This window comes from Pavona decussata, unplaced genomic scaffold, assembly GCF_977016875.1.
Source record: "Pavona decussata unplaced genomic scaffold, jaPavDecu1.1 SCAFFOLD_184, whole genome shotgun sequence".
NCBI classification, from domain to species: domain Eukaryota; kingdom Metazoa; phylum Cnidaria; class Anthozoa; order Scleractinia; family Agariciidae; genus Pavona; species Pavona decussata.
Genome location: NW_028145593.1, coordinates 2,011,435 through 2,037,105, shown reverse-complemented (window position 1 = coordinate 2,037,105; position 25,671 = coordinate 2,011,435). Strand labels below are relative to the sequence as shown.

Here is a 25,671-nt window from a genome sequence, read left to right as displayed (position 1 = left end):
GATCTGATCACGTGGTTAAACAGTTGCAGCATCGGAAGCTTCGATCGGGCTACATTTTGTCCTTGGTTTTGGAGAAATTGCCGCGTTGAAAATGGCTTTGGATAACGAACAATACTTGCGACAACTTCAGAGAGAATACCTCGACTTTCTAGACGACGATGTAAGTGAATTCCCTCATTGCGTTCAATGAAATTTTGCTTCGATCGCAGTTGAGCTTGTTGGTCTCTCAGCACATGTACTTTGTGAATCATTTCGTTGTGTGAGATTTGTACATTTCAGCCTCTTTGGTTCGCTAAACTTGAAAGCTTTTCCATTTTATACACGATTTAGACGTAGTATTCCGTTAGATTTGTTCAAACTATATGCAGACTGGTTCATGAGAATCACTACGTACATGTGTTCAGATTCCCGCGAAATTTTAATTCTTGAATTGTACTTGATTTGCATAAATAACCGCAAGTATTTCCAATCTTTAGACTTGACTTTCTCGTTCCTTTGCCCTAACACAAACATGCGAAATCTTAGGAAAAAATTTCACCGGGGATAAATTAACTGAATTCGAAGGGTGACACAGTTGCATCCGTGATCTTAATAATTGAGAAGAAATACGGTTTTAGTTGCAAAGGAGTCGGTTTAAAACCAGTCAGCAAATTCATTAATTATTTCTTAAAGTTGACTTTTGCTTTTATTCTTAGGAGGACCAAGGAATTTACCATGGCAAAGTTCGTGACATGATCAGCAAGAACGAATGCAGATTGATTGTAAACATAAATGATCTGAGAAGAAAAAATGAAAAAAGAGCAATAGAGTAAGTGAATTCAAAGGACATCCTTATATGAAAAAGGAAATTTCAATTAGGAAGGGTGACAATTTATTGACGAGGATGGCAGCCATTGTACAGAGTATGACAGAACTTGATGACATCTCGTGTATGCTGAGACATTTTTTGAAAGATATATAAAGGGGCATTTTCTGAAAACTAGTGCAAGCACTTGCATTTCTCTTCAGGCTGGAATGGCAGAAGGGGGTGGGTTGTTCTTGCGTATTGAAACAAGACCCTTTTTTAGGGGGTGAGCGGGGGTGCGGTGGGGGTGCAATGGTTGCTATTGGTAGAACAATCATGCCAGATGCTGGAAGGAAGTGCTTAATATATATTTATAATTATTTAATAGGAGTTAATGAGCAGTAGTATATACAATGTAAACTTTTGTTCATTGGTAATGGCACCTTTTTTATTATATAACAATTATTAATAGTAAAAGTTGATTATGAACTAAATTGGATGATTGTTTCTTAATTTTCAGAATTCTGAGCAATTCGTTTGAGGAGATAATTGCATTTCAGGTATTTTTGTAATTTCTTTATTTTGACCAGTTAGAAGAAAATGATATCTTCCATTTTGAAAGCTCTTATTGTTATTACAGCTACATGTACAGTAGTCTAAAATATGGAACCTTTATTTTTTGTAGAATGCTTTGAAAGAGTTTGTAAGCTCTGCTGATACAGTATACGGCAAAAAACATGAGGAGTTCTTTGTTGGATTTGATGGAAGGTAAGGTCATAAGAACTTTTAAATATTTACTAGTAATTGTTTGTATTTATAACAAAATTTGAAGAAAAGTCAATAACAATTCTGAGAGAATAGAAGTCTCCAGAAGTGTTGGTACTTTGGTTTTTGGTGATTGTGTCAAATGTATCTGTACTTTTCAGCTTTGGCTCAAAACATGTGACACCCAGATCACTCTCGGCTCATTTTATTGGAAATATGGTCTGTGTGGAGGGCATTGTAACCAAATGTAAGTCTGTTATTTTCTGCTGGAAATTTTATATTGATGTTTAAGCACCAATCAGTGTTGAACTTGAGTGGTATAGCCCAGGCAGTTCTAAGGTCTTGACTCTTTATGATACAAATCCCCCTCCTTTTACCAAAAAAGAATGGGGCAAATGAGGTTAAATGCCCTTACTTTATGTTATTTGGTTATTTCAAACTGTTTTCAGCTCAGTGCCAAAAGAAATTCACATTTGCTTTCGTTTTCCTTTACTGCACTCTGTGATTGCAAGGCATTTCCGATGACCTTCCATATGGGGTGGGTGTGGATTTTTGCTGGAACTGCATAATGCATTTTCCTGCACTTTACGCCAGTTATGTATATTTTGCTTTGAATAATATTTTGATTGGCTCATTGCATCTGTTGTGATTGTCTAGAGTAATAACTTTGGTTTTGGTTTTTCGACACTCCATAACACCCTATTTCCCTTTGGAGTAAATTATACTGGATTCATTTGGTCATAATTCAACAGTACATGAAATGCGAGAGGGTGAGGATAGGAAGATAAATCAAATGCCTGTACTCCTTCACCCAATCCCCATCCCTCCCCCCCCCTTTTTAGTCTTTAACACTGGTCTGGGCTCATACCGAGGGGATTGAGATATCTAAAAAAAAAAAGATATCTATGAATGTTAATTTATATGATTTCTTGTTCTTTCAATGGTCTCTGCTGTCGTCTTGTTTCCTTGGCCAAGAAACCCCTCATTGTGTTTGAGAGAGAGATTTACACCATAATATAAAGAGAGTTTAGCTGCAGAAAATCATATAGAGGCAGCCACCTTAGGGAGAGTATATTTACAGACTTTCACATGACATTCAGCTGGAAGCAGTCAACCTGACAGTTTCTTCGATGGAGAGGTGTCTATGAAAGTGTTTTCCAATTTGAGAGAGTTCATTGTTAATGAACCCAATTATTTTTGACATTTCCATTTCTTAGGTTCCCTTGTGAGGCCAAAGGTCGTTCGCAGCGTTCATTACTGTCCACAGACAAAGAAAACACTTATTCGGAGGTATACTGACCTGACCTCTTTGGATGCATTCCCAACTAGTTCAGTCTACCCCACCAAGGTAATTCAATGATTTTTTTTTTTATTGTTACAAATTTCTTAATGTTTTTCAAAGATTATATCCAAGCTAAATGGTACTCTCAATATATAGTCATGGGGTGTCCTTCGCAATGACTTGTAGCTTTCTTACCCTTGTGTACAAAGGAGCATGTGATTGGCCAAGTGGTCATGGCTCTGGACTTGAAGCTTATCTGTACTCAAATCAGCTTCAAATTCTCCCTACTCTGAATATGAAGAACAAGACCTATTTGGGGAGGGGGGGGGGGGGGAGGGGAGCAGTGGTCACATCAAAAAGTCGCAAGCAGAAAAGTTGAAACCGTAATTCAAAAACTCTGCAAAATACCTGTGAGCCTAAAGTAAACCTGATTTGAACTAGACCAATGTTATTAGTCAAACTTAATGCAAAACATAAGTTAAAGAATGTGAATATCATGCCTTTTTCTTGTCCAAAAATGCCTTTTTCTCATCTGACACTCAAAAATAATTATGTATAATTACAGTAAATTCATACTATTGAGAAAATTAATTCAGGACTGGAAAGTACAAATCAAGTGCCTTTTTGTTCCTTCTTTTACAGGATGAAGATGGTAACCCTTTGGAAACTGAGTATGGTCTATCCACTTATAAAGATCACCAGACATTTACAATTCAGGTAACTGGAGTTTTCCAAGGTTTGGGGCAGTGCTGTGCTTATGCAGTACTATTGGAAGTCAGGGAAAATTGTCTTTCAAACAATTTCACACAATTTTAGAATTGATCTTCATTATCAAGTTGTCTCAATATTTCTAACATTCTTGAACATGGACTTGAAAATTTTTTTTCAAGTCTCTGAGGTCTTGTATATTCATGAAATGCCATCTGAAGACTCAGTCCTGCATTTGAAAAAGTCAGGAAGTCTCAGTTGGCTGAGAAACATGCAACTCTGTTCTTCTTAAATTTACCATTTATCAGCCCTACAAATTCTTGTATCAAGACACAATTTTTTTGTCACTATCAGGAAATGCCAGAAAAAGCACCAGCGGGACAGCTTCCCCGTTCAGTTGACATCATTGCTGATAACGATCTGGTGGATAAATGCAAGGTATGACACTAAACAGTCTTTGTATTCATTTCCAAGGTTACTTGCTTGTGAGCCGTGGATGTCCTTCCTCTGGAGGATGCAAAGCTAGCCATGAGCAAGGAGATGTGATCAAAGTTGCAATTTAAACATGGTGTCTCCAAAAGCTTTAAAATTAATAGCAATAATGCCTAAAGGGGATGCTACAATTTGTCGGTGTGATTTGCCAGTCCGTCAGTGTGGGAGTGAAATTTGGATGTGTATTTTGTCACCCACGTTTGATTTGAATTTTCATTGTCGTGGCGGTTTCTTTGAAAGTGTAGGCTTAACTTGAGTGACAGATTTTCTGAATTGGGCCAATTTTCATTTCTTGAATCAACCGTTAATTGGGTGTCAAAGTACATAAGTTCTGCTCCTCAAACTTGTTGCATGCAATGCAGAATCTCCTTACCCAAAGAATAACAAAATAATAACCCTTTGCTTCTCTGCAGCTCCTCTTTGTCTGAACTGATTATCAAGTCTGGCTGAGGTCAATAATTTTTTGTGACTCTTTTCCTTTCAGCCGGGTGACAGAGTACAAGTTATCGGAATGTATCGCTGTCTCCCTTCTAAGAGATCTGGATTTACACCAGGAACATTCAGGTATTTATGATTGATGCGTTTACTGCGCCTTTCAATAACATACAGACTCTGAACTTAAACCCCAGCTAATGATAAATGTGCAGTTCCAGAAAAAATCCATACCCACCCCATGGAAGGTCATCGGAAATTCCTAGGGGGAGGGGGGTCTTAAAAGTCAAAATTTTAGTAGCAAAGTATGAAGCTAAACTGGAATTTCCTGGGGGAACGGGGGATGCAAAACAAAAAACCTTCCGTGGGGGAAGGATGGATATTTTCTGGAGCTGCACAATGCATGTTTTACTGACATCAATCATTATTCTGGCCACAACCAACAAACCACAAAAATACAGAAACAGACAAAGTGGATACAAATCTGCCAATCACATTGTACGAACATGACCTTTTGACCCTGTCAAGCCAAACATTTTTGTTTTCTAAGAGGTCCGCTTCAATGATTGACAGCAGTGAAAATGTAATGGTTGGTTGAATTTTGAACTTTGCTTGTTATTAAAAGGCACAGTAACTTTCTTGCACAAAAAAGTGCTTCACAGACACTTTGAAAACATCCCTCAAAGCGTTCAGCATCATCCTGGACACCTGGGAACAGAAGACCATAGACCTTGATCAAATGTCGCATTTGTATTGATTTCATAAGGTTATGGTGGAAAGTCATATAAGAGGCAGCAACAGGACTGCAGTGGCAAGCAAATTAGTCAGGGAATCTCTAGCCAGTAATCCCCCAACGGACACCTGGCTCACCCCTTGTCCCAACTGTCACTGTACCTTCAGTGCGAGGATCAGCCTTTTCTACCATCTCACAGCGCACTAACAGACAACCCAATAGTGGTCTTTGTCAACGTGGCGGACAATTGGACGCAATAGATTCAACATTATAAAGTCAATAAATGAATAAATGCCCAATGGTGTTTAACTGTTGTTTCTGTGAGATGTGGGATCAAATTATTTAAGTCCTGTTATAAATACTTTGCATTTTTTTTCCTAGAACTATTCTGATTGCCAACCACATCCATGTCATGAGTAAGGAGATTTCCCCAAATTTCTTGGCTAGTGATGTTTCCAACATCAAGAAATTCAGCCGCCGCAAGAAGGTATTTTGTTTTTGTTTTTAATGCTTGTATCACCTTTTAACATTTACTATTTCGGGAAAGTTAATCAGAAGATTTCTCGAGGATTGTGGGGGTCGGGAAAAGCCCCCCCCCCTCCCCTCCAAAAAAAAAATTGTTGAAGGGGTTATGGGAGAAGACATTCTAGTGGTAGATTCTTGGGAGGGGAGGGGAGAGGGGGATTTACCCACTCTACCCCTTCCCCTTCTCCCACCCCTTTTACTTCACACAGAAAAGGCTAGTTTTTTCAGTACTATATACAGTCAACATACAGTCAACTCCCTTTATGGCAAGTTAGTTATTGTGACTGCTAGTTAGTCTCCTTGATAGTGAGAATCCATAATGTCAGAAATTTATTTAATCAGTCAAACATCTGTAATTTATTTTTGCCGGGGATTTAGCTACTGTCTGTATTGGGCAATTCCAGAAAATATCCATACCCAACCACGGACGGCTTCCATGTTTTAACCCCCCCTTGCCTTCGGAAATTCCAAAATGCATTACCCCCCCATGCCCTCAGAATTCCATAATCGTGAACCCCCCCTCCCCTTCAGAATTTCCAGTTTTTAGACTTTAGCAATGCCTATATGAACAAACGAACATGAATTTATGCCTCCTCAGGGCTGTGATCTAGCGGCGCTAGGCGACAAACTTTACTCTTCAGCGACAAGAAAAATCTACCGCTAGTGGCCAGGCTGTGAAATTTTCTTTTTAAGTCCGAATTTGGCAATAATAATAAACACCATTTACGGCAGTTTTACTCCTCTGTTTTCTTGTGCTGTTTTGACGTTTACACGGCAGAATAGCTCAAATTCAGACAGTTATAATCTTTCAGCGGTCATCGAAGCCGTCGAGGCTTTGTTGCATCCTTTTATACGTCATGTAGTGTGCACAAAAAGTGTTCTCAACCCATATGCGTCATGTAGTGTACATGAAATGTATCATGATCGATCGATGTTTGTCTTCTGCTTCCGCGGTCATACGTTCGTGGATAATTTTATTTACGAGCTACAAAAGTCCACTACAATAGCGTTTTCAAGAACCTCACTCTACACTTTCTACTCCAGAAATCCCACCTGTGAAATCCACCAGTGCCTTCGGATATCCAATCGTAAATACCCCCCCATGCCCTCAGAATTCCATAATCGTGAACCCCCCCTCCCCTTCGGAAATCCTAAAAGCCGTCCGTGGTATGGTATGGATATTTTCTGGAATCGCCCATTATCGGGGTGTCCGTAATAGCGAGGTGTCTGGAAGACAAGAATTGAATGTAAACTTACAGTCCCTTTTTTAGAGTATTAATCAAAATCTTTCTTGACAGGATGTCTTTGAAACTCTGGCTCAGTCCTTGGCGCCGTCAATTCATGGCCATGAGTACATCAAGAGAGCTGTGTTATGTCTTCTGTTGGGAGGGACAGAGAAAGTTCTGGAGAATGGAACAAGGCTCAGAGGGTAGGGTGATATGCATCTTGACTGACTGACTGACTGACTGACTGACTGGATGACTGACTGTCTGACTGACTGTCTGACTGACTGACTGACCTAATGAATGAATGGATGGATGGATGGGTGGGTGGGTGATTGAGTGATTGACGGATGGACGGGCAGATGGACTGAATGAAAGAATGAATGAATGAATCATCATATATTTCTTTATTTAAACACAATATCATATGACATGGGCCTGGTGAAGAAAATTAATAAGAACAAAAAAAGTACAAAAAACTACTTGAAACATATTGTTTTTTTGTTTCTCCCAACAGAAGACACAACAAATAAATGAATGAACGCCTTTAATTATCAGACTGAAATATTTGTAAATGTACCACTAAATGTGCAGTTCCAGAAAATATCCATACCCCCCACGGATGTTTTTTTTTTATTTTAACCCCCCCCCCCCCACCCCCTCGGAATTTCCGTTTCAGAGGGTTTATGATGACCCCCCCCCCCCCCCAATCCCCTGGAATTTCCGGGTTTTTAAAACCCTTCTCCCTGAACCCCTCAGAAGTTCAAAATCCATTTAGACCAAGAAAATTGATGACGCACACTATTACGATCAATTTTTTTTATTGTTGAAGCAACGTTGACTACGCTAGTTGATAAATTCAGCTATTTACAACACTTCGCTGTTTTACTTGTTTAATCCTTTTGCTAAAATTATATCCGGAAAAATTGGAAAAAACTCTAAATGGTCGATTTTTTATGTCAATAAAAGACAGCTTAATTCTTTGTTGTCGCGTAGTTAACGTCTATAACTTAATCGAGCGCTTAAGAAGTTATATCGGGCGATTCCAGAAAATATCCATACCATACCACGGACGGCTTTTAGGATTTCCGAAGGGGAGGGGGGGTTCACGATTATGGAATTCTGAGGGCATGGGGGGGCTATTGCGCGTTTTTTAATCAAGGTTATGTTGTTTTCGAAGTTTTGATTCGAAAGATAAAGTACAATCAAGCATTATGTGCAGTGTATACTGGTAGCGATCGCGCGTGTTTCCATTCTCAGCTTGTGAAACAGCGGCCGAAAAAGTCGCAATCTGTTAGTTTCGCTTCCTTCACTGTTTATTACTGGGTTTAGTGGACAGGTATTCCAGTCATTTTTGAGAGGAAGATACGGTTACAATTTGAAATGAAGAAAACGTGAGATCGCCTTTTGAGATTCGATGATCTCGATAACATTTATGCAAATTTGTAACGCTACGCCGAAGATGTAAACAAAGTCTGCTCAAAGGCAAGCGAGCGGCCACGTTGAAGTTTCCCCGGTTCCTTGCCGAATTCTACCGTAGACGTTGTACGTTTTTAAATAAGGAAATGCTTTTTCCGAAGTTTTCATTCGAAAGATTCAAGTACAATCAAGTGTAATCTTGCGCAGCGAAGATATTTCAGAAGCGATCGTGTTACATTCCGCGAACAAGACGCAATCTTGTCCACGTGCTCCGGCGTAAGAGTCGATCGATTGGAAGGCTGCTCTTGTATGAGGGTTTAGGTTAATGACTGCTACTTTTTTCAGTAACATTTTGTAAATAATGTAGATAATTACAAAACAGCAACGATGTATGTTTACTCGTGAGGGACTCGGGCACGTGGAATGGGACATTCAAGACGCGCATCACAATCACTGATAATTAAATTTGCACAAAGTTGTTTTCAATGTTGTTGACAAAGGGTTTTCTTCTTCCTCGCTATAAGAGTTTGAAATAGTTAAGACTAGGTATTCGTAATGTGGTAATTGAAACCACAAGTTTTCTCTTGATAGCGCCTGGAATCACAAAATAATACAATTTAATTGAATTTTTGGTTCAGAAACTGAAGCCGACTGAAGCATGCGAGGAGTCCTGGGATCCCAGACATTCTATGGATTTTGTGCGTGTATAAAACAAGGGGTGAAAAGAAATGATTTTTGTTTTCATCCAATGCGTTGTTCTAGTTTCCTTCTTTTCCTAAAGGAGTTGAATGGCACAAGAAAACAAAGAGGAGTAAAACTGCCGTAAATGGTGTTTATTATTATAGCCAAATTCGGACTTAAAAAGAAAATTTCACAGCCTGGCCACTAGCGATAGGTTTTTCTTGTCGCTGAAGAGTAAAGCTTGTCGCCTAGCGCCGCTAGATCACAGCCCTGAGGAGGCATAAATTCATGTTCGTTTGTTCATATAGGCATTGCTAAAGTCGAAAATGTACTTCCCAGAAAAAACGGAAATTCTGAAGGGGAGGGGGGGTTCACGATTATGGAATTCTGAGGGCATGGGGGGGTAACGCATTTTGGAATTTCCGAAGGCAAGGGGAGGTTAAAACATGGAAGCCGTCCGTGGTTGGGTATGGATATTTTCTGGAATTGCCCATCTCTATCACGTTACAACTTTTCTTTTTCATCTAAAAACGACCGGCCTTTGCAAATTCCATTTTCGTTATGACCTCCGCAGAGAAACGTTTGCTATTTTAATACTGCGAAGAAACCACTATGAATATAAGTTGCACATTGAATATACAATGCTGGATTTTAATTTATCATGTAAAATTTTGAAGAACTTTGAAAACCCAGTCGAAAACTGGCTGCATGCACAAGAATTGAAAGCCGCCTTTGTGAACAGTTTCAAAAGGTTCTTGGTTCTCCTTTCAAAACTTCAAAATTAATTAGTCCGTGGATTCACGTCTCGGCACTGAGATCGTGAATGAAATGAATATGAGAAAGAAATTTAAAGAAGTTTGTGTTTTCAATGTTTTATGTCAGGTTTTTATAAAATAAACGTCGCTGTCTCACGTCCAACGGAATTCAGTCTTGAGCAAAATTTGCATACATCGGGAAAGTTTCGCATTTGGTGCAACAGGATCAAATTTCAACTCCAATGTTCATCTCTGCAGAATCTTTTCCCTTTCTTCCAGAAATCTTTTTTGTGAAAGATTGCATTGGAGAAATTACAGGTTTTGTGGCCGCGGTAAAATAATTTTCCGTGGGAAATAAATTCATCGAACCGACGACAGCGCTCACAGCACGCCGTTGTACATTTCGTCGTGTCAGAAATGTCACAAATACATTTCAACCGCAAACCAGCCTGTGGAACTACGAGAAGACCATGCTCATCAAAATAGTTGCTTTGTTCAGAAACCTTTAAAATAATCTCTTCATTTGATGCTACAATACGAGTAAAGAGGGCTTTTATTTAATTCAAAACTTGAACTTCAAACGATTGTGAAGTCACAGCCATGCATGCACGGCATGATGTGATGCTGATTGATCGCGCCGCGAAGTCGAACTCCACAGAAAAATACCTGTCACGCGTTGCTTTCGCTTATCAAAAGGGTTAACCAGACAACACTTCTACCAAAATGTATTTTTCCAGAATGATTCATCGTTTGCGGTGCTTTTTTGCTGGATTATAATTATTTGTCCGTAGTGGCAACTGAAAATCTTGTCAGCCAACTTTGTGCGTCGCTTACGATTTTTTTGTGAATTTCCTTACCCTCTGGAGAAATTCTTCATAGGAACACCCCCAACCCCTCGGAAATTTTCGTTCATTAACCCCCCATCCCCCTCGGAATTTCCATTGACCATCCGTGGTGGGGGGGGGGGGGGGGGGGGTATGGATATTTTCTGGAACTGCACAGTGTGACAATAATTGGGGAGAATTCAGGCCCCTGAGAGACATTGACCTTAAATGGTGTGCCAATCATTGATTTTAATCAATAGTGATATGATAATAATTTATTTTTACTGATAACACTTGCTCCATTCAAGAGATAAAAATACTAAAATGTGTGAGCCCAGTAAATACTCATACCTCCCCGTTGAAAAAGTGCCCCCTTAGCAGAGTGAGTTTATTTTCCATTGATTCTTGTTTGAACAGACTTCAGTGTCCTTATTTTATAGTTATACCTTTTAACCCTTAATATCGAAGAGCAAATTCTCCTATCTTGTCCCCATACTTTGCTTGTAAAAGTACTATGGAGAAGTTATTTAATATCAAAAAAATTCACCTTGGGTGATCATAACCTTAACTCTCATGGCCTTAAGGGTTGACTAAGCATTGATGTTACAAGGAGAAATTTGATGCTGATCACTGTTAGAGCTTAAAGGGATAATTACTATCATTTTGTTTCAGGGATATCAATGTTCTTTTGATTGGTGATCCATCTACCGCCAAATCCCAGATGCTGAGGTAAGAAGAGGCAATCAAGGCTGTTTATTAATACAGCGATGTTATATCTGCCAACTCTCACGCATTATGCGTGAGTCTCACGCCTGTGGACTAAAGACAGCGATCTCACGCATCAAGGACAATTTCTTACGCCTGACTTACAAATCTGGACGAGTTGTTCTAAAAAAAACTTCATTTCAATTCAGATTTGTTATGTATTATTTCTTTGCTCTTTATAACAGTCGCAAAAGCTTTCAAATGTGTACAATCTGTTTGAATCGTAATTGTTCAAAGGTCGTTGGAATATCTTCGGACATTCTTGGCAATGTTCGGAAGTCTTCGGAAAATCGACGGAAATTTTCGGAAGTGGCTCGGATGTTTTCGGAAATCCTGGTCATGACGAGACAAAAATCTCACGCGTTTGACTCAGAAAAAGTTGGCAGGTATACGATGTCTGAGAATTGCTAATAGCCATCAGTTGTCTTTAGTTATCGTTAACCTCACCTACAATCAATTTTATTATCTCATTACATTACATCTCTCTCAAAAACAAGTCACCTGCTCAGAGCCTGCAACTGAACCGTCTGGCAGATCTATGGGAGAGGGGCCCAAGGGGCTGATGTCCCTAACTTATTAAGTCAAGGAAAATAAGGCCCTGTGATTTGGGCTTTAATAATTAAAGCCCAAATCACAGGGCCTTATTAGTCAACTAATAACATTATTAATATTAGTTGACTAGAATTTGGAAACTAGGAATTGTACTAGGAATTTTTTATACTTTGAAATAGGAGGAGGAGGGACATGAAAGTATATGATTTATATTGTCCAGTGTCATCATATACTTTCATGTCCCTCCTCCTCTCCATAAAAGGGCAGCTGATAACAGTATTATAACAGTTGTGATTGAGGTGTCTCTCCAGCTAGTACCCACGGAGGTTAAATGAAAAATTAGGGGGCAGGTTTTATAGCACTCCAAGGTGAGAGCAATGAAAACATCACTATCAAAATGAATTCACATTTTTTCTAATGTCATCGGGATTACTCCAATTTGCTTTAAATGTCAAATGTAGGTGAAATTTCCTGGAGTTGAATTCTTGGAGACCAAATTTAGAAAGAGGAAGAACAATTCATTGTTGTGTGTTTACATTCTCTGTAGAACATCCTATCAGGAAATTTCTTGCCTTCCTATACTAGTCATGCAGTGACAGCAAAGAAATGCTCCACAAAGTGTAATGCACATGCAGTTGTTGTTGTGGTTATTAAGCCTATTGCCTTTTTGACATTCCCATTATAATGTCACCATTGTCGTTGCTAAAGCTCCCTATTGCTAACATTCACACCAGTGATACTCCTTTACTTATGAGGAGTCTATTAATCACTGTAACTTAATTGTGTGTGGCAAATAAACTAACTAAATAAACACTAAATAAATAAACAGTTCTACTGTAATTTTGCCATGAAGTTTTAATGAAGGTTTGTTGATTACATCAAAATGCCGAGTGTGGCCAATGTGCGAGCCAGCGAGCCAGCGAGCCAAACGTGTGAGCCATGCGAGCCAAACGTGCCAGGCATGCGAGCCAAACGTGCGAGCCATGCGAGCCAAACATGCGAGGCTTACAAGGCACGAACAACCCCCAACATAAATGCTAACCATTAAGCTAACCGGGGAGCTACTTAAGCTAACCCTGAGTGCTATTTAGGCTAACCGGAGTGTGTTTTAGGCTAACCTGAGTGCCTCGCACGTCTGCCTTGCATGGCTCTCTAGCTCACTGGCTTGCAGATTGTCAAGACCCCAAAATGTCTCATATTTTCCTCCAGATCTCCTAAGGCAATTTTAAAAATATGTCCTTTTCATCTTAGGTATGTTCTACATTCTGCTCCCCGCGCCATTCCAACCACTGGGCGTGGCTCATCAGGGGTCGGCTTGACAGCTGCTGTTACCACAGACCCAGAGACAGGTAAAAAAAAACAGTATGTGTTTCATTTATAGCTTGTTTTATCATTGTCATTGGTTGGACTTTGTTTCACTAGATATGGTGTGTTCTGGTGGGTGGGACTTGTTCATCGTAATCATCTGTTTTGTAGGTGAGCGTCGTCTAGAAGCAGGAGCTATGGTACTTGCAGACAGAGGCGTGGTCTGCATTGATGAGTTTGACAAGGTATATTGGATTTAGAGAATAATTGAATTCAAGTCAACAATTCAATAGTTATAACTAAGACTGGTAAATACGTGGCCCTTTGAGGGGCAATAATGTCTTGATTGTAACCCAGTTTTCTGTAGCAAATGTTAAGCAACCAGGAGTGTTACCAATACCCCCAGGATGGGATGTGAGTGTATCGCAGGGTTACCCTGCCAGCAGTATGTTGCTGGTACCCATTGATACACCTGGATGAAGAGGGACAATGTGAAGCAAAGTTTCTTGTCTAACAAGATTACAATGGAAAGACCAAATATTAAGCCTGAGCTTCCAAACCTCTGATCTTCTGACTGGAATTATACAAATCCAGAAAATACCCATACTCCTCCCATGGAAGGTTGTTTGTTTTGCCCCCCCCTTCCTCCCCTCAGGAAATTCCAGTTCAACTTCATACTTTGCTTCTAAAATTTTGGCTACTAAGACCCCTAGACTTGCCACAAGTCGACCTCTTGAGTCTCACAGTAGAAAAGCTGAGAGGAGCAAGCTTTTTAGGCTGCCAAGCTGCTGAGCGAGCGACGAAGGCACAAGAGGTCGACTTGTCTCGCTTGAAGGGTTTGCATTTGCGTTTTGCGCCAGAAATGACGAATAGCGTGGCTCGCATTTGGAAGAAGGGCATCAGTTATCGCTTTCGCAATCGACCCCATGTTGGAATTTCAACCGCAAGTCACGTTTCATTGCTCATAATTACTTTTGAATGACAACTTTATCCCCGAGGGTCTTAAAGATCTACTCTGATTGGTCTAAGCGCAGCGACCCGTTTTTGGGTCACTAAAATTGGTGCTAATCAAGTATGAAAAGTCCTTCGTCCCGCGCCATATTGAATAGGAGGAAGGACTTTTTCGAAAGTCTACTAAGGCCCCCTCCCCTTAGGAATTTCTGATGACCTTCCGTGGGATGGGTAATATTATGTTTTTTTTTTTCTGGAACTGGACATCTCTCTGTGAGTAAGGACCAATGAAACTAATTCTCACTTTTTTGTGTTCAGATGAGTGATCTTGATCGTACAGCCATTCATGAAGTCATGGAACAGGGGAGAGTTACCATCTCCAAGGCAGGAATTCACGCCAAGCTCAATGCTCGCTGCTCTGTTTTGGCTGCTGCTAACCCAGTTTATGGCAGGGTAAGAGGATGATGATAATGTTGATATGTGATAAATAGAGCCACTTGTCCCATCAGCAAAACCATAAATATTAATAATAACCAGTAGTAATCAAAGATTATAGAGTGCGTTCAACACCTTAAATTGAACAAATTTGGCAAAATCGTGCACCCTTTCATGTTCGTTTCAATTTGAATATCTGTTCTTAGTTTTTCTGTATTTTTTTCTGTATATTACCCAAAACTAGCATCTTATAGCAGAATGTTTGAATTTTTCGTTTCAAATTTAATTTATAACTGCATGATTGGAAAAACGTCTCGTCCAATTTCTGTAGAATTGTTGAACAAATGGAGAGAAATGTAACAAAACAGTAGGAATTACTTTCCTTTGTCCCACTGCAGCCCTAAGTTGCATGATTGTACAGCCTGCTACGCGACACTTTTTTATGTAGCTCCTTCGTCCTTTTATATCTGTACGTATGTGTTACTACCAAGCTGATTGACGACAAGTCCCATAAAATCTCAACTCAAATCCGTATTAGGAAGGGTTCTTCCTACGTGAAATGCAATTACTGTAGTATTTCTAATTGAGTCTCTCGTTTGATCTTTTTCATCCATGTAGTATGATGAGTACAAGAATCCCATGGATAACATTGGAATGCAGGACTCTCTTTTGTCCCGTTTTGATCTGCTGTTCATCGTACTTGATCAAGTGAGTCAAGTTTCTAAAGTGATATTGAAGTTATTAAACTCTAGTTACAGGCAATTTCAATAATTATTATAGGTAGACAACTCATATATAAACTTTAATTCATGGTTTTCTGTTCTTGTGAATGTCTTCCTAAAGGCATTGCATTAAATTCCACATGTTAAGAACAGTTTTCATTTAAATAATTTGATTCCAAACATATCAGGGTAAGCAAATGGTCAAGGGGGGGGTTAGTTTCTAAAGAAACTGTGGTGCTGCGTCGGTGGGAGAAGAAACGAATGTTTGGTTTATCAACAGAGTTTAAAACTAAGGTAAATTGGGCACCGTAAAGAGATTCAAGTGCTTTGTCAAAGCAGATTTGCTCTGATGAAGCGCTAACGCTCGAAACATCCGCACTTGAATTTATTTACAGTCCAGCCAATTTACCTTTAGTTATCAACTCTGCTGATAAACCAAACATTCGTAAGCCAGTGGTCAGTTTGACATGGCTGATACTGGTCTGCTAAATTAATTATTTTCCATTGAATACAATACCCATATTAAGAAAACTGGGGCTTCTGTACCAGTTTGATTCATTTGAATCTGTAGTTTGACATCGTGGACAAAAAATCTCATTTCAGTCATGTAATTTATTAATGCTCAACCTTTTTGACAAGCATCATGTTGCTCTTTTCGCTAGATGGATCCTGACAATGATCGCAAAATCTCTGAACATGTGCTGAGAATGCACAGATACAGAAAACCAGGAGAGCAGGAAGGGGAGGGTGAGTAGAGGATCAACAGCTGAATTCTCCCGTCTGATGCTACAATGTCCGCTTTTCCTAAAGGCTAGATTACCATGCAGTAGATTTGATAGCCTGCGAGCAAGCTCTCTGTTAGGTCAGCTGCTAAAATCCTTTCGCGGCTGACCTAACAGAGAGCTTGCTCACAGGCTATAGATTTGATTAAAACCTGCCCTTCCAATAACCTTTGAAGCAGCGGATATATCTCATAAAAGCAGTAGGTAGCAGTTAAGGATCGGCGTGACTTTGAAGGTCATTCAGACAACAATAAGCCAACTCCTTTTGTTGAAGTAGCTGATGTTTTGAATCATCAACTGTCAGTACTTACTGAAAGGCTGCTGTCACACGTTACAAGACTCACCACAATTTAGACCTGTAAAACCTGATTTAGGCTTAATCTTGGCTTTACATGTATTTCCTCGCCTGGTTCATTTTGGTGTGCCATCTACTGTCTGCTTTTACACTGCTTTTACACTTCCTCTCACCAAAGTCCCCCATAAATGAGATAAATTTGTAACGATTTTTCTGTTTGACAGCATTACCATTTGGCGTGACGACAGAGACGCTAGCAACTCAAGACCCTGAGATAGATGAGGAAGAAAAAAACACGCCTATTTTTGAGAAGTACGATGCTCTGTTGCACGGCCAACGGAAAGAGCGCAAGTAAGAGATTTTGAGTTAAATACAAGGCACTTAAAATAAACGAAAAAAAAATCTAAATTCGGTGAATACTTACCTTGACGTATTAGCTGGTAAGTGACGTACATGTACCGGAAAATTTCAAAAGAAGTCCTTTGAATATACCCCCACCCCTCCCCCCCCCACCCTCTTCCTTCCCCAAAAATATAAGTCCCCCAGATTTCAAACGCTCAAATCCTTCCAAAAATAAGCCTATGGACTGTTAGCAGGGCCGCCATTAAGTTTTTGGCCACAAGTTACGTTGAGCTTCTCAACGATAAAAATCTTGTTGCTTTCTGAGTAAAATGACCCCATAGTCCAGACCCTCTGTAGCATCAAGGTCGTTTCAGGGGTATTTAGTCGTGACAGGTGTTACGGGTTACAGCCCTCAATAGGGAACTTAAACAGGAAGTTCCAGTATAAAAGGGGCTTGGCCAGGCCATTCTCACCTTCAGTTGTCAATCAACCATCAGAGCGTAAACAACTGACAAACAAAATGTGCCTTTATCTTCGGATTTTACCGATAAAATCGGCTTAGTTTTCAGAATAACCCTTGTTAAACATATTAGAACTTGATATCTTCTATTGCTGTAGTGTTATAATATTTTGAGGCATATTTTTCAGAGGACTTTTGAGTCAACAACTTGCCACGACTGAAGAGCGTCTAAATTTGCATCTCATGCCCACAAAGGTGTGAAATGAAGGAGGGACTTGCCCCTTTATAGCGGAACGAAAACTCGACTCATTCAACTTGTACAAAAAAAGGCGAACTACCCAGGAACCAAATTGTTAGGTGTTGCGTTCAACTGGTTAAGAAAGAATGCAAAATTCGCCGTCGTGTGCTGACGTTCTCTACAAACCTTGAATTTGGTGTAAAATTTCACGTTGTTGTTTTACAAAGGACGCCTAATGTACTAAAATTTAAAACGCAACCGCAAAGCGATTGTTTTTTCTCATCAAACCTATTGTTTTGCGGCGTTGCCGTCGCCGTTACTTAAGTTCTCTTATAAGTCCTCCCCGAAAACCCGGTAAAAAGTGTTTTGAACGAGGATAAATCCATGGCTTCTATATGGAATTTTCCAGTGATAATATTATGAAACTTTTAATAATAAATTCATTGTTTTATTTACTTCAGGGAGAAATACGTATCCATGGCATTCATGAAGAAGTACATTCATGTTGCTAAGAGCATCAAGGTTAGTATGCATTTAATTAACTAATAAAGTAGCCTTTGCAATCGAGTGTCGAAAGTAATTTCGCGATTGCTTAAATTTGCTTTACTACGCTCTGTGATTGGTGTAAAGATCGCGCCATTTTCTCAACCAATGGGAAGCCAAACCATGACCAACTCCGCCTTGCTCGCACGTGTTTTCCCGCGCCTGGAGCGGTTGCATGCTTCAAATTCTGATTGGTTCGTTGTGGTATTTGCGTGTTGTGATTGGGCAGAGCATTACTTTGTTTTTGGTTTTACGACACTCGATCAGACACCGCCCTCATCTGTAGTATTTGATACTGTTGATACACAAGAGCACTAATGTTACTACTGCGTTCAGTCGAATGGTTATGGCGTGGTGTCGTGAAATTTGCTCACGTTCCTATGTTATATATTCGTCCCTGTATAGCCTCGTTTGACCAAAGAAGCAGCTGACAAGATTTCCAAAAGTTACTCTGCGCTGAGGGATCAGGAGAATGTTGGAAATGAGAAGGCGAAGGTATATTAAGCAAGTTAAAAGAGACCTTTTAAAAACAGCGACGAGGACGACGGCAACGAGACGTCCGAAAACAACAGCTTTAATTAGAAAAACACTTGTTCTACATGTGCAATGATACACTTTGATACATTACTTTTTTGTCCTCAGCAAAACAACGACGTGAAATGACCAAAAAATTCAAGGTTTTATGGTTAACGTAAACACATGCTGATTAATTTTCCTTTCTCTTTTTGAACATTCAAGCCGCCGTTACGACTTTAGTTCCAGAATAGTTCATCCACATTACAAAAACTAATCTAAATATATTGAAATTATCGCCAACTTTTTCAGAAAACACGAATTTTTAATTTTCAAGTTTCGTTCGTTGTCGTCACTGCTTAAGCGGTTCCCAAAATCTTTAGTTGTCTGAACGAAGGAAATCTACTTGAAACTTTATAATGTACAGTATCATGAATAAGCTTTTTTTACGGTTATTATTGAGCTTACAATGTTCTACGTCATAAGCTGTGCTTGTCTGTCTTTTTTTTTCTTTCACTTCCAAGTTTTCATTGTATCTTAATTTACATCATACGCTCTCTTTCCTCAGACTATGCCTGTTACCGCACGAACCTTGGAAACAATGATTCGTTTGGCAACTGCTCACGCCAAGGCAAGAATGAGCAAAGTTATCGATGAGGTAAGTTCTAGCATTGAAAAGTGGGATGTCTTTTCAACGCCACCTTTTGGTCTCTGGTAACATAACTAACAGTTAGCATATATAAACCAAGTGACGGACTTGTTCACCAAAGAAATTCGGTAATACAGTCAAACCAGTATTAAGTGGACACCCTCGGGACCCTTCCTAGTGTCCGCTTAATACAGGTTGTCCGCTGAAAACAGGTTCATATTAGTATTCCTCACTATTAAAAAACCTTGTAAGGGCCAAATACCATTCTCGTGAACGTATACAACTGTGGAATGCCGTATTTCCATAAGCAATGGAAAGTATATGTGATCATTTGCTTTATTAGAAGATGTAAAGCGTAACAGTATCTATATTGATTGAATTATGTAAAGGTTCACACAATCAAAACAAGAATAAAAATTCTGCGCAAACAAAATGGAATAAATAAAGTGTCGCGTTTCTGTGGTTCGTGCAGTAGGCTGGCGAGAATATTTTGCATAAGTAGACCACAACAGTAAACTCGATACGAAAATTGCAAAAGAAAGCGTTAATGGCCAGTGAAAGGTCGTCTATGATAGAAAGAATACTCCAGTAACATATCGGTCAGACATTAAGGCAGGCTCTTTTGCGTCTTGGTGATGTTCTTCGCCCGAATTGCTATCCACGTGTACTTGCTTTTCTGGAGTTAATTCTACAAAGATGTGACAGCTCTTTTGTCGGCAAAATTAAATGATCGAGCTCAGCCTGTTAAAACGTGGACAAACAACATGCATCCTTTTTGCTGTGTCCGTTTAATACAGGTTTCTAACAATAGAAATCACCATAAAAGTCAAGTTTAAGGTGTCCGCTTCCGCTTAATAGAGGTGTCCGTTCAATACAGGTTCTTTTTACAGTAAATATGGGGGAGGAAAAATGGGACTTGTGCTGCTGTCCGCTTAGCAGAGGGTGTCCGCTTAATATGGGGTCCGCTTAATACAGGTTTGACTGTGGCTTAATTTCTAACTGGATGGTTTGTGTGTACGGCCATTTTTCTTGCACGCGCTCCCTGGGGCAGTCCGTGAAAAATTTAATGCCCTTACGTATCCAATCAGATTGCGATTTTGCCTGATAGTCTGTCACTGGTTTGTGCTAATGCCACAGAGCTTTTGTGTGGGCACGAAAGCAAGAAAATCAAAAATCTATTCGTTTCTACGAGTATGAACATACTTTACTAGTATTTCTAGGTATGTGTTTGCCTATGAAAAACATAGTATTGAGCTGTTTAAACTTTTGAATGATGTACTTTTTTTCCAGGATGATGCGGACGCTGCAATTGATATGGTGTCGTTTGCCTACTTTCACAAGGTAAAAACAACGTCTATTAGAAATGAGAACGTGTTAAACTTGGTTTTTGTAAGCGACGCAAATTGAATGGCAAACATTGGGGAGCTTTAGCAACGACGACAGCGACGGCAACGAAAACGTCAAAAAGGCGATAGGCTTAATAAGCAAAACTACAACAACTGTGCACGTACATTTTACACTTTTTGGCACATTTTTTTGCTGTCCGGCTGCACGACTAGGACGTGAAATTTCTAGATGGGAATTTTATGGAGGACATAAACACACGACGACGGATTTTTCTTTCTTTTTCTTTTTCTAAACTTGGGTGCAGTTTTAAAAACATGGCGTCGCCTGTGCACAGGCAAAAAAGATCGATCGATCGTATTACAATGGGTTCATGAATTCCCCATTAACGTCTTCGTAAATTTCTGATTTCCACGTCGTGTTCATTTTAGTCCTAAAAAATTTTCACTTGTAGCAAAAAACTGATCCTGAAGACTGCGAAAATGATAAGAACGTATGCGTTTGTCGCTACACCGATACAATTTTAAAATATATAAGTAATTCGCTCTTTCCTGTGATCAGGTGGAAAAGAGAGAGAAAAACAAACGAAAGAAAGGTTCTGACGACGAGCAGAGTGAAGACGAAGAAGAAGAAGAGGAGGAAAGTCAGACGAGTCAGTCACAGCAGAGAACAACTAAGACGTAAGTAGAGATACTTGAAAAAACTTTTGGGTGGTTTTACACAAGGCAGATGTGTAACATGTCTCGATGCTTGCGCGGCTGAAAAAGAACGTTGCCGGGTATTGCAAGAAAAGCTACTAAAAACATGATACTTGCGTAACGCCGTAAGAAAACTGTTTCATTGTTGCCGCAGTTGTTGCAGAAAGTAGATGTCGGTTCTGCTTTTCGCATCGATCACTTCAACGCTTCATGAAGCGAATTTTTCTTGCGTTATGTAGGATAACGTTTAACTTAAGTGTGTAACTCGACAACCTATTATTACAAATAAATAAGAAGGTTACTTTCTAAAGAAACTGGTGCTATATTGGTAGGAAAAATGATTTAGTTTGTCTTAACAAAATTTGGATAGCGTGCTTACAAAATGTATCAGCATCGACTGGAAATCCCAAATGGAGCAGTAAAAGTGAATCACTTCGATCAGGGGGTCATAACTTCAGAAATGTTCCAAATGGAACGACGCGTAACATTTGATTTTCCAACCGGAATTTCCAGGCTTTCCGTGTAAATGGTAAATGCCCCTGTCATCCCTTCTCTTATTTATCATAGTCTCGCTGAATTTTCCTACAGAACGAGTAAACCTCAAGCTAAGAAGCAGAAAGTTGCCAAGAAGAAGAAAGGAGAAGACCAAGATCCTTACGACTTTGATAGTGACGACGAGACACAAGAATCGGGAGGTAAGACGGCTCTCACGCAGGGAGGAATTTACTTTCAGGAGAATATTCTTTCTTCTGTCTGCGATATGGAATGAGATTTTATCGGGCTGTAATTTTTGGGTTTTGCCTTTTCGTAGTTCGCAAAAGATCATAATGATAATTGTTTACATAAACGTTTTCAGCCTGCAAAACATCACACTACCAAATAAGTTAATGAGCTGCATTATCACTTATCTATTTTAGCCGTTAATTCCGGTATTCAGTGCTCAGGGCGCTTATTTGATTTCAGTTTCATGATTTTGCCCTTTCCTTATCAACAGAGTGACGTGAATCTTTAAAAGGAAGGGAGGAAGTGTCTCTGTGTGGTGGTGGTGGTGGTGGTGGGGGGGGGGGGGGGGGGGGGTACGGTATTTCTGTTTTCGGTTCCGAAGCGCAAGCGTGGAATACCTGCGAAGGTCCTATCTTTGTTCCGGAAACTTCCTGTAATTCTGGGAACCAGGAATCTTGGCTGGATGGAAAAACGCCCCGAGCTTGAGAGAAGCCATCTGCTTTCAGGTCGAAATTGCGAGTTGCTGATTTGTATTTTTGTGTTTAATTAAGATGTCGTTGAGAAGATGAAGCGCCGTCGTTCAACAAAGACAAGCGATGCTGAAGAAGCCATGGATACCACTGAAGCCAGAGCTCCTGTTACTCTGTCGACCGAAAGGTAAGTTGTCTCAAAATAGTGATGAGATTTTAAATCGTATTTACGGCAAACGGAAAACGTAAGATTCGCGTTTACGTTTTCTTGAAAAAATGAGTGCATAGATGAGAATAGTGCAAAATAATTCTGGTCTTTGATGCTAACGAAAAATTACTCAATTTTTCTAAGAAACTAACAGCAGCGAGCGCGAGCGGCAAATATAGGATAAACATGGTCACGTGGTCATTTCTCCCGTTTTCCGCGAACGTAATTCTAAATTTCTCCTAATGTCATTTCCGATTCCCGCGCGTTTATTTTGATGTACCATTAGTAGAGAAAAGTTTGTGATCACCAGATCTTCTCGTCTTTTTTGTTGGCCAGCCCACCTAATGTCGCAAAAATGACCTGGGGCCAGTTTAATCAATCTTTTACAATTCTAATTGACAAGCTGGGCTCTTTTACTAACTATGATGCCATTTATCAAACACGAGGAAGCGGAGTGTTTGATCCTATTTCTAAACACCAAGCAGTAGGTTGGAAAAAGAAAAAACAAAAAAAAAAGCACCGTTCTGTTAACCGACTTCGTGGTGCTTGGAAATAGGATGAAATACTCGTCGCTTTCGAGTGTTTGATATAGCTTCTCAAACCATTTATAATTCTTGGAGAAAATCAGAGGAAAAGTTCACCAAATTTTATGACAACTAAGACCACATTTCCAAAGCTCCTTCACGGAAGCAATTTCCTATGTTTTTCTTTTTTTTTTTTCCTTGTGAATTATAAGTGAAGCTTATAGCTCATACCGGTATTTAAACAAGATCATTTCATCTGACCTTTCGCTTAATATGTTTTTGATACGTTGCTCTTTTCAGACTCAATGAATTCAAAGCGGCCTTGTTGGGAGCCTTTTCATCTGCGCATGCTCAAACGTTAGAACTGACTACAGTCAAGAAGTCAGTAAAGGCATTTAGTGATGAAGAAGTTGAGTCTGCGTTACAAGTTATGCAAGATGCCAATCAAATCATGGTTGCCGAGGGCAACGTGTTCCTTATTTGAAAACTGACGAAGGAAGGAAAAACACTGCCCATTAACAGTTGTACCTTGTACTGGGTTTCCAAGGAAAACTTTTCTCTAGGAACTGGAGTTTTCACATTTCTGTTACAAACCCAAAACAAAAGTAATGACCGGCTAATCAAAACAAACACAAAGAACGCAATGAACCGATCAGAACGGGATTTCAAAAGCTGCTTCCCGCGTAAAGCGCGGGAAAACATGCAGCGCACGCTAAGGGCGGGAAACACTCGGAAGCCGGCAAATTGTAATTGGTTTTGAACTTGGTCTTGCTCGTGATTGGTTGAAAAAAGTAACGTTTGCTTTGATTGGATAACAGCAAGTTGGATTTGATCTGTGAACAAATTACGAACGAAAAACCAATGAGAGCACAGAAAAAACTCCCGAGATCAATTTGAAAAAAAAAAATGCGCAAGATGAATTCTTTGTCTTGTGGCTCATTTGTTGGCCATTAGTTTCACATAAAAGGTTTGCTTCACTTCAATTTTCGTGTTCAAAGGTCTAGATATTCGCATGAGCGGTGGTTTCATCCCTTGTAATTTATATTGTACAAAACCCATAAGTTTGCTATTAATACTTGACTTGTGATATTAAACAGCTTTGTTACAACTTTTGTGTGGCGTTTTTTTTTTATTATTATTCCATGAGCTAAGGGAAAAGTGGCGCTTAGCGCCCGCGCCTGGGATTCAAAGAGGACTCATGGTTACCAAGACTAACTTAACGAGTTCTGAATCAAACGGAGTGTTTTACAAGAAATATATGAGGAGAAACGACCAGAAAAGACAAGAGACTATTTCAGTGTGAGTAATACAGCTTTATTTGAGATAACTTAAATCTTAATTTAATCGAAACCCATTTTTCCTATAGCCCTTGGTTATGCCCTTGTAATTCTCTTGTTTATGAAATTCACTCTCACGAGAAGGCAATACACCGCTTTTGTGTACGGCCGATCATCTCGCATAAACATGGATCAATTTAGGCTTTATTGGCAGCCGTCATTATCACTTCTTTTGAACAACAACAACAACAACAAAAAAAACAAACAAACAAACAAACAACAAGAAAAAATGAAGCAGCGTTAAAATGAACCTGCGAGTTTTACTACAGTTTTGCAGAGTAGTAACAGCCAGTAAAGGAAAGTGTTACTCGGTAGCTTTCATTTGACTGGTCACAAATACTCAAAAGCTAGAATCACCTTGAACAGCATCATAAACAGCGCTACAGGAATGTGCTGCTCAATAGCTTTCATTTGATTGGTCACACTAGGATTTCATCCACAGTCTCAAAAATTAGAATCATCTTGTACAGCAAAATAAACAGCACCACAGGAAAGTACTGTTCAGTAGCTTTCATTTAAATGTTTACACTTCAGGATTTCGTCCACAGAACCAAAAGTTAGAATCAGCTTGAATAGCATAGTAAACAGCATCACAGGAAAGTACTGCTCACTAGCTTTCATTTGGGTGGTCACACTTTAGGATTTCATCCGCAGACTCAAAATTGAGAACCACCTTGTACAGCATAATAAACAGCATCACAGGCAAGTATTATTGGTATTGTAACTATAGCATGCATACAGTTAGTATAGTAAGTATTGTAACTTTGTAAGTATTGTAAGCAGTGCGTAGTACTGTAAATATTGCATTGTGTGTCTAAGGCAAATAAAAATCTTCGAATAAAAACAACAACAGCACCGCAGGAAAGTACTGCTCAGTAGCTTTCACTTAAATGGTTAACTTTGAGGGTTATTTCGTTACTGAGTTACTAAAAAGTTAAAAAACACCTTGCCCTTGCACAGCATAATAAAAGTGCCACAGAAAAGCATTTGACTGGCGTTAGCTTTCATGTGATTGGTCACAATAGGATTTCATCCGCGTATACCACCTTGTACAGCGTAGAACTACAACACATCAGAAATCTTTTCTTATTAGAACAACCAGAATCTGGAACTTACTCACTGGCAGAATGGACTAAGCTAATTCTACTCTTACTAGTTTCAAACCTCTTCTCTGTGACTATTACTCTTGTGC

The 25,671-nt window shown here is 39.5% G+C and overlaps 1 protein-coding gene across 1 annotated transcript; it reads left to right on the top strand.

Annotated features, from left to right (window-relative positions):
• The first annotated feature begins 23 nt into the window (after window positions 1-23).
• LOC146462900 (DNA replication licensing factor MCM3-like) lies at window positions 24-24,254 on the top strand. Its single transcript, XM_085085005.1, has 26 exons — window positions 24-160; window positions 696-808; window positions 1,305-1,344; window positions 1,470-1,552; window positions 1,711-1,796; window positions 2,767-2,897; window positions 3,474-3,548; window positions 3,894-3,977; window positions 4,516-4,595; window positions 5,578-5,683; window positions 7,020-7,150; window positions 11,296-11,352; window positions 13,192-13,289; window positions 13,417-13,490; window positions 14,515-14,649; window positions 15,250-15,339; window positions 16,016-16,100; window positions 16,655-16,781; window positions 17,932-17,992; window positions 18,419-18,508; window positions 19,095-19,184; window positions 20,466-20,516; window positions 21,081-21,199; window positions 21,806-21,912; window positions 22,492-22,597; window positions 23,443-24,254. The coding sequence occupies exons 1-26, from the start codon at window positions 92-94 to the stop codon at window positions 23,624-23,626; spliced, it is 2,472 nt and encodes an 823-aa protein (XP_084941131.1). The 5' UTR covers window positions 24-91; the 3' UTR covers window positions 23,627-24,254.
• The last annotated feature ends 1,417 nt before the right edge of the window (window positions 24,255-25,671 follow it).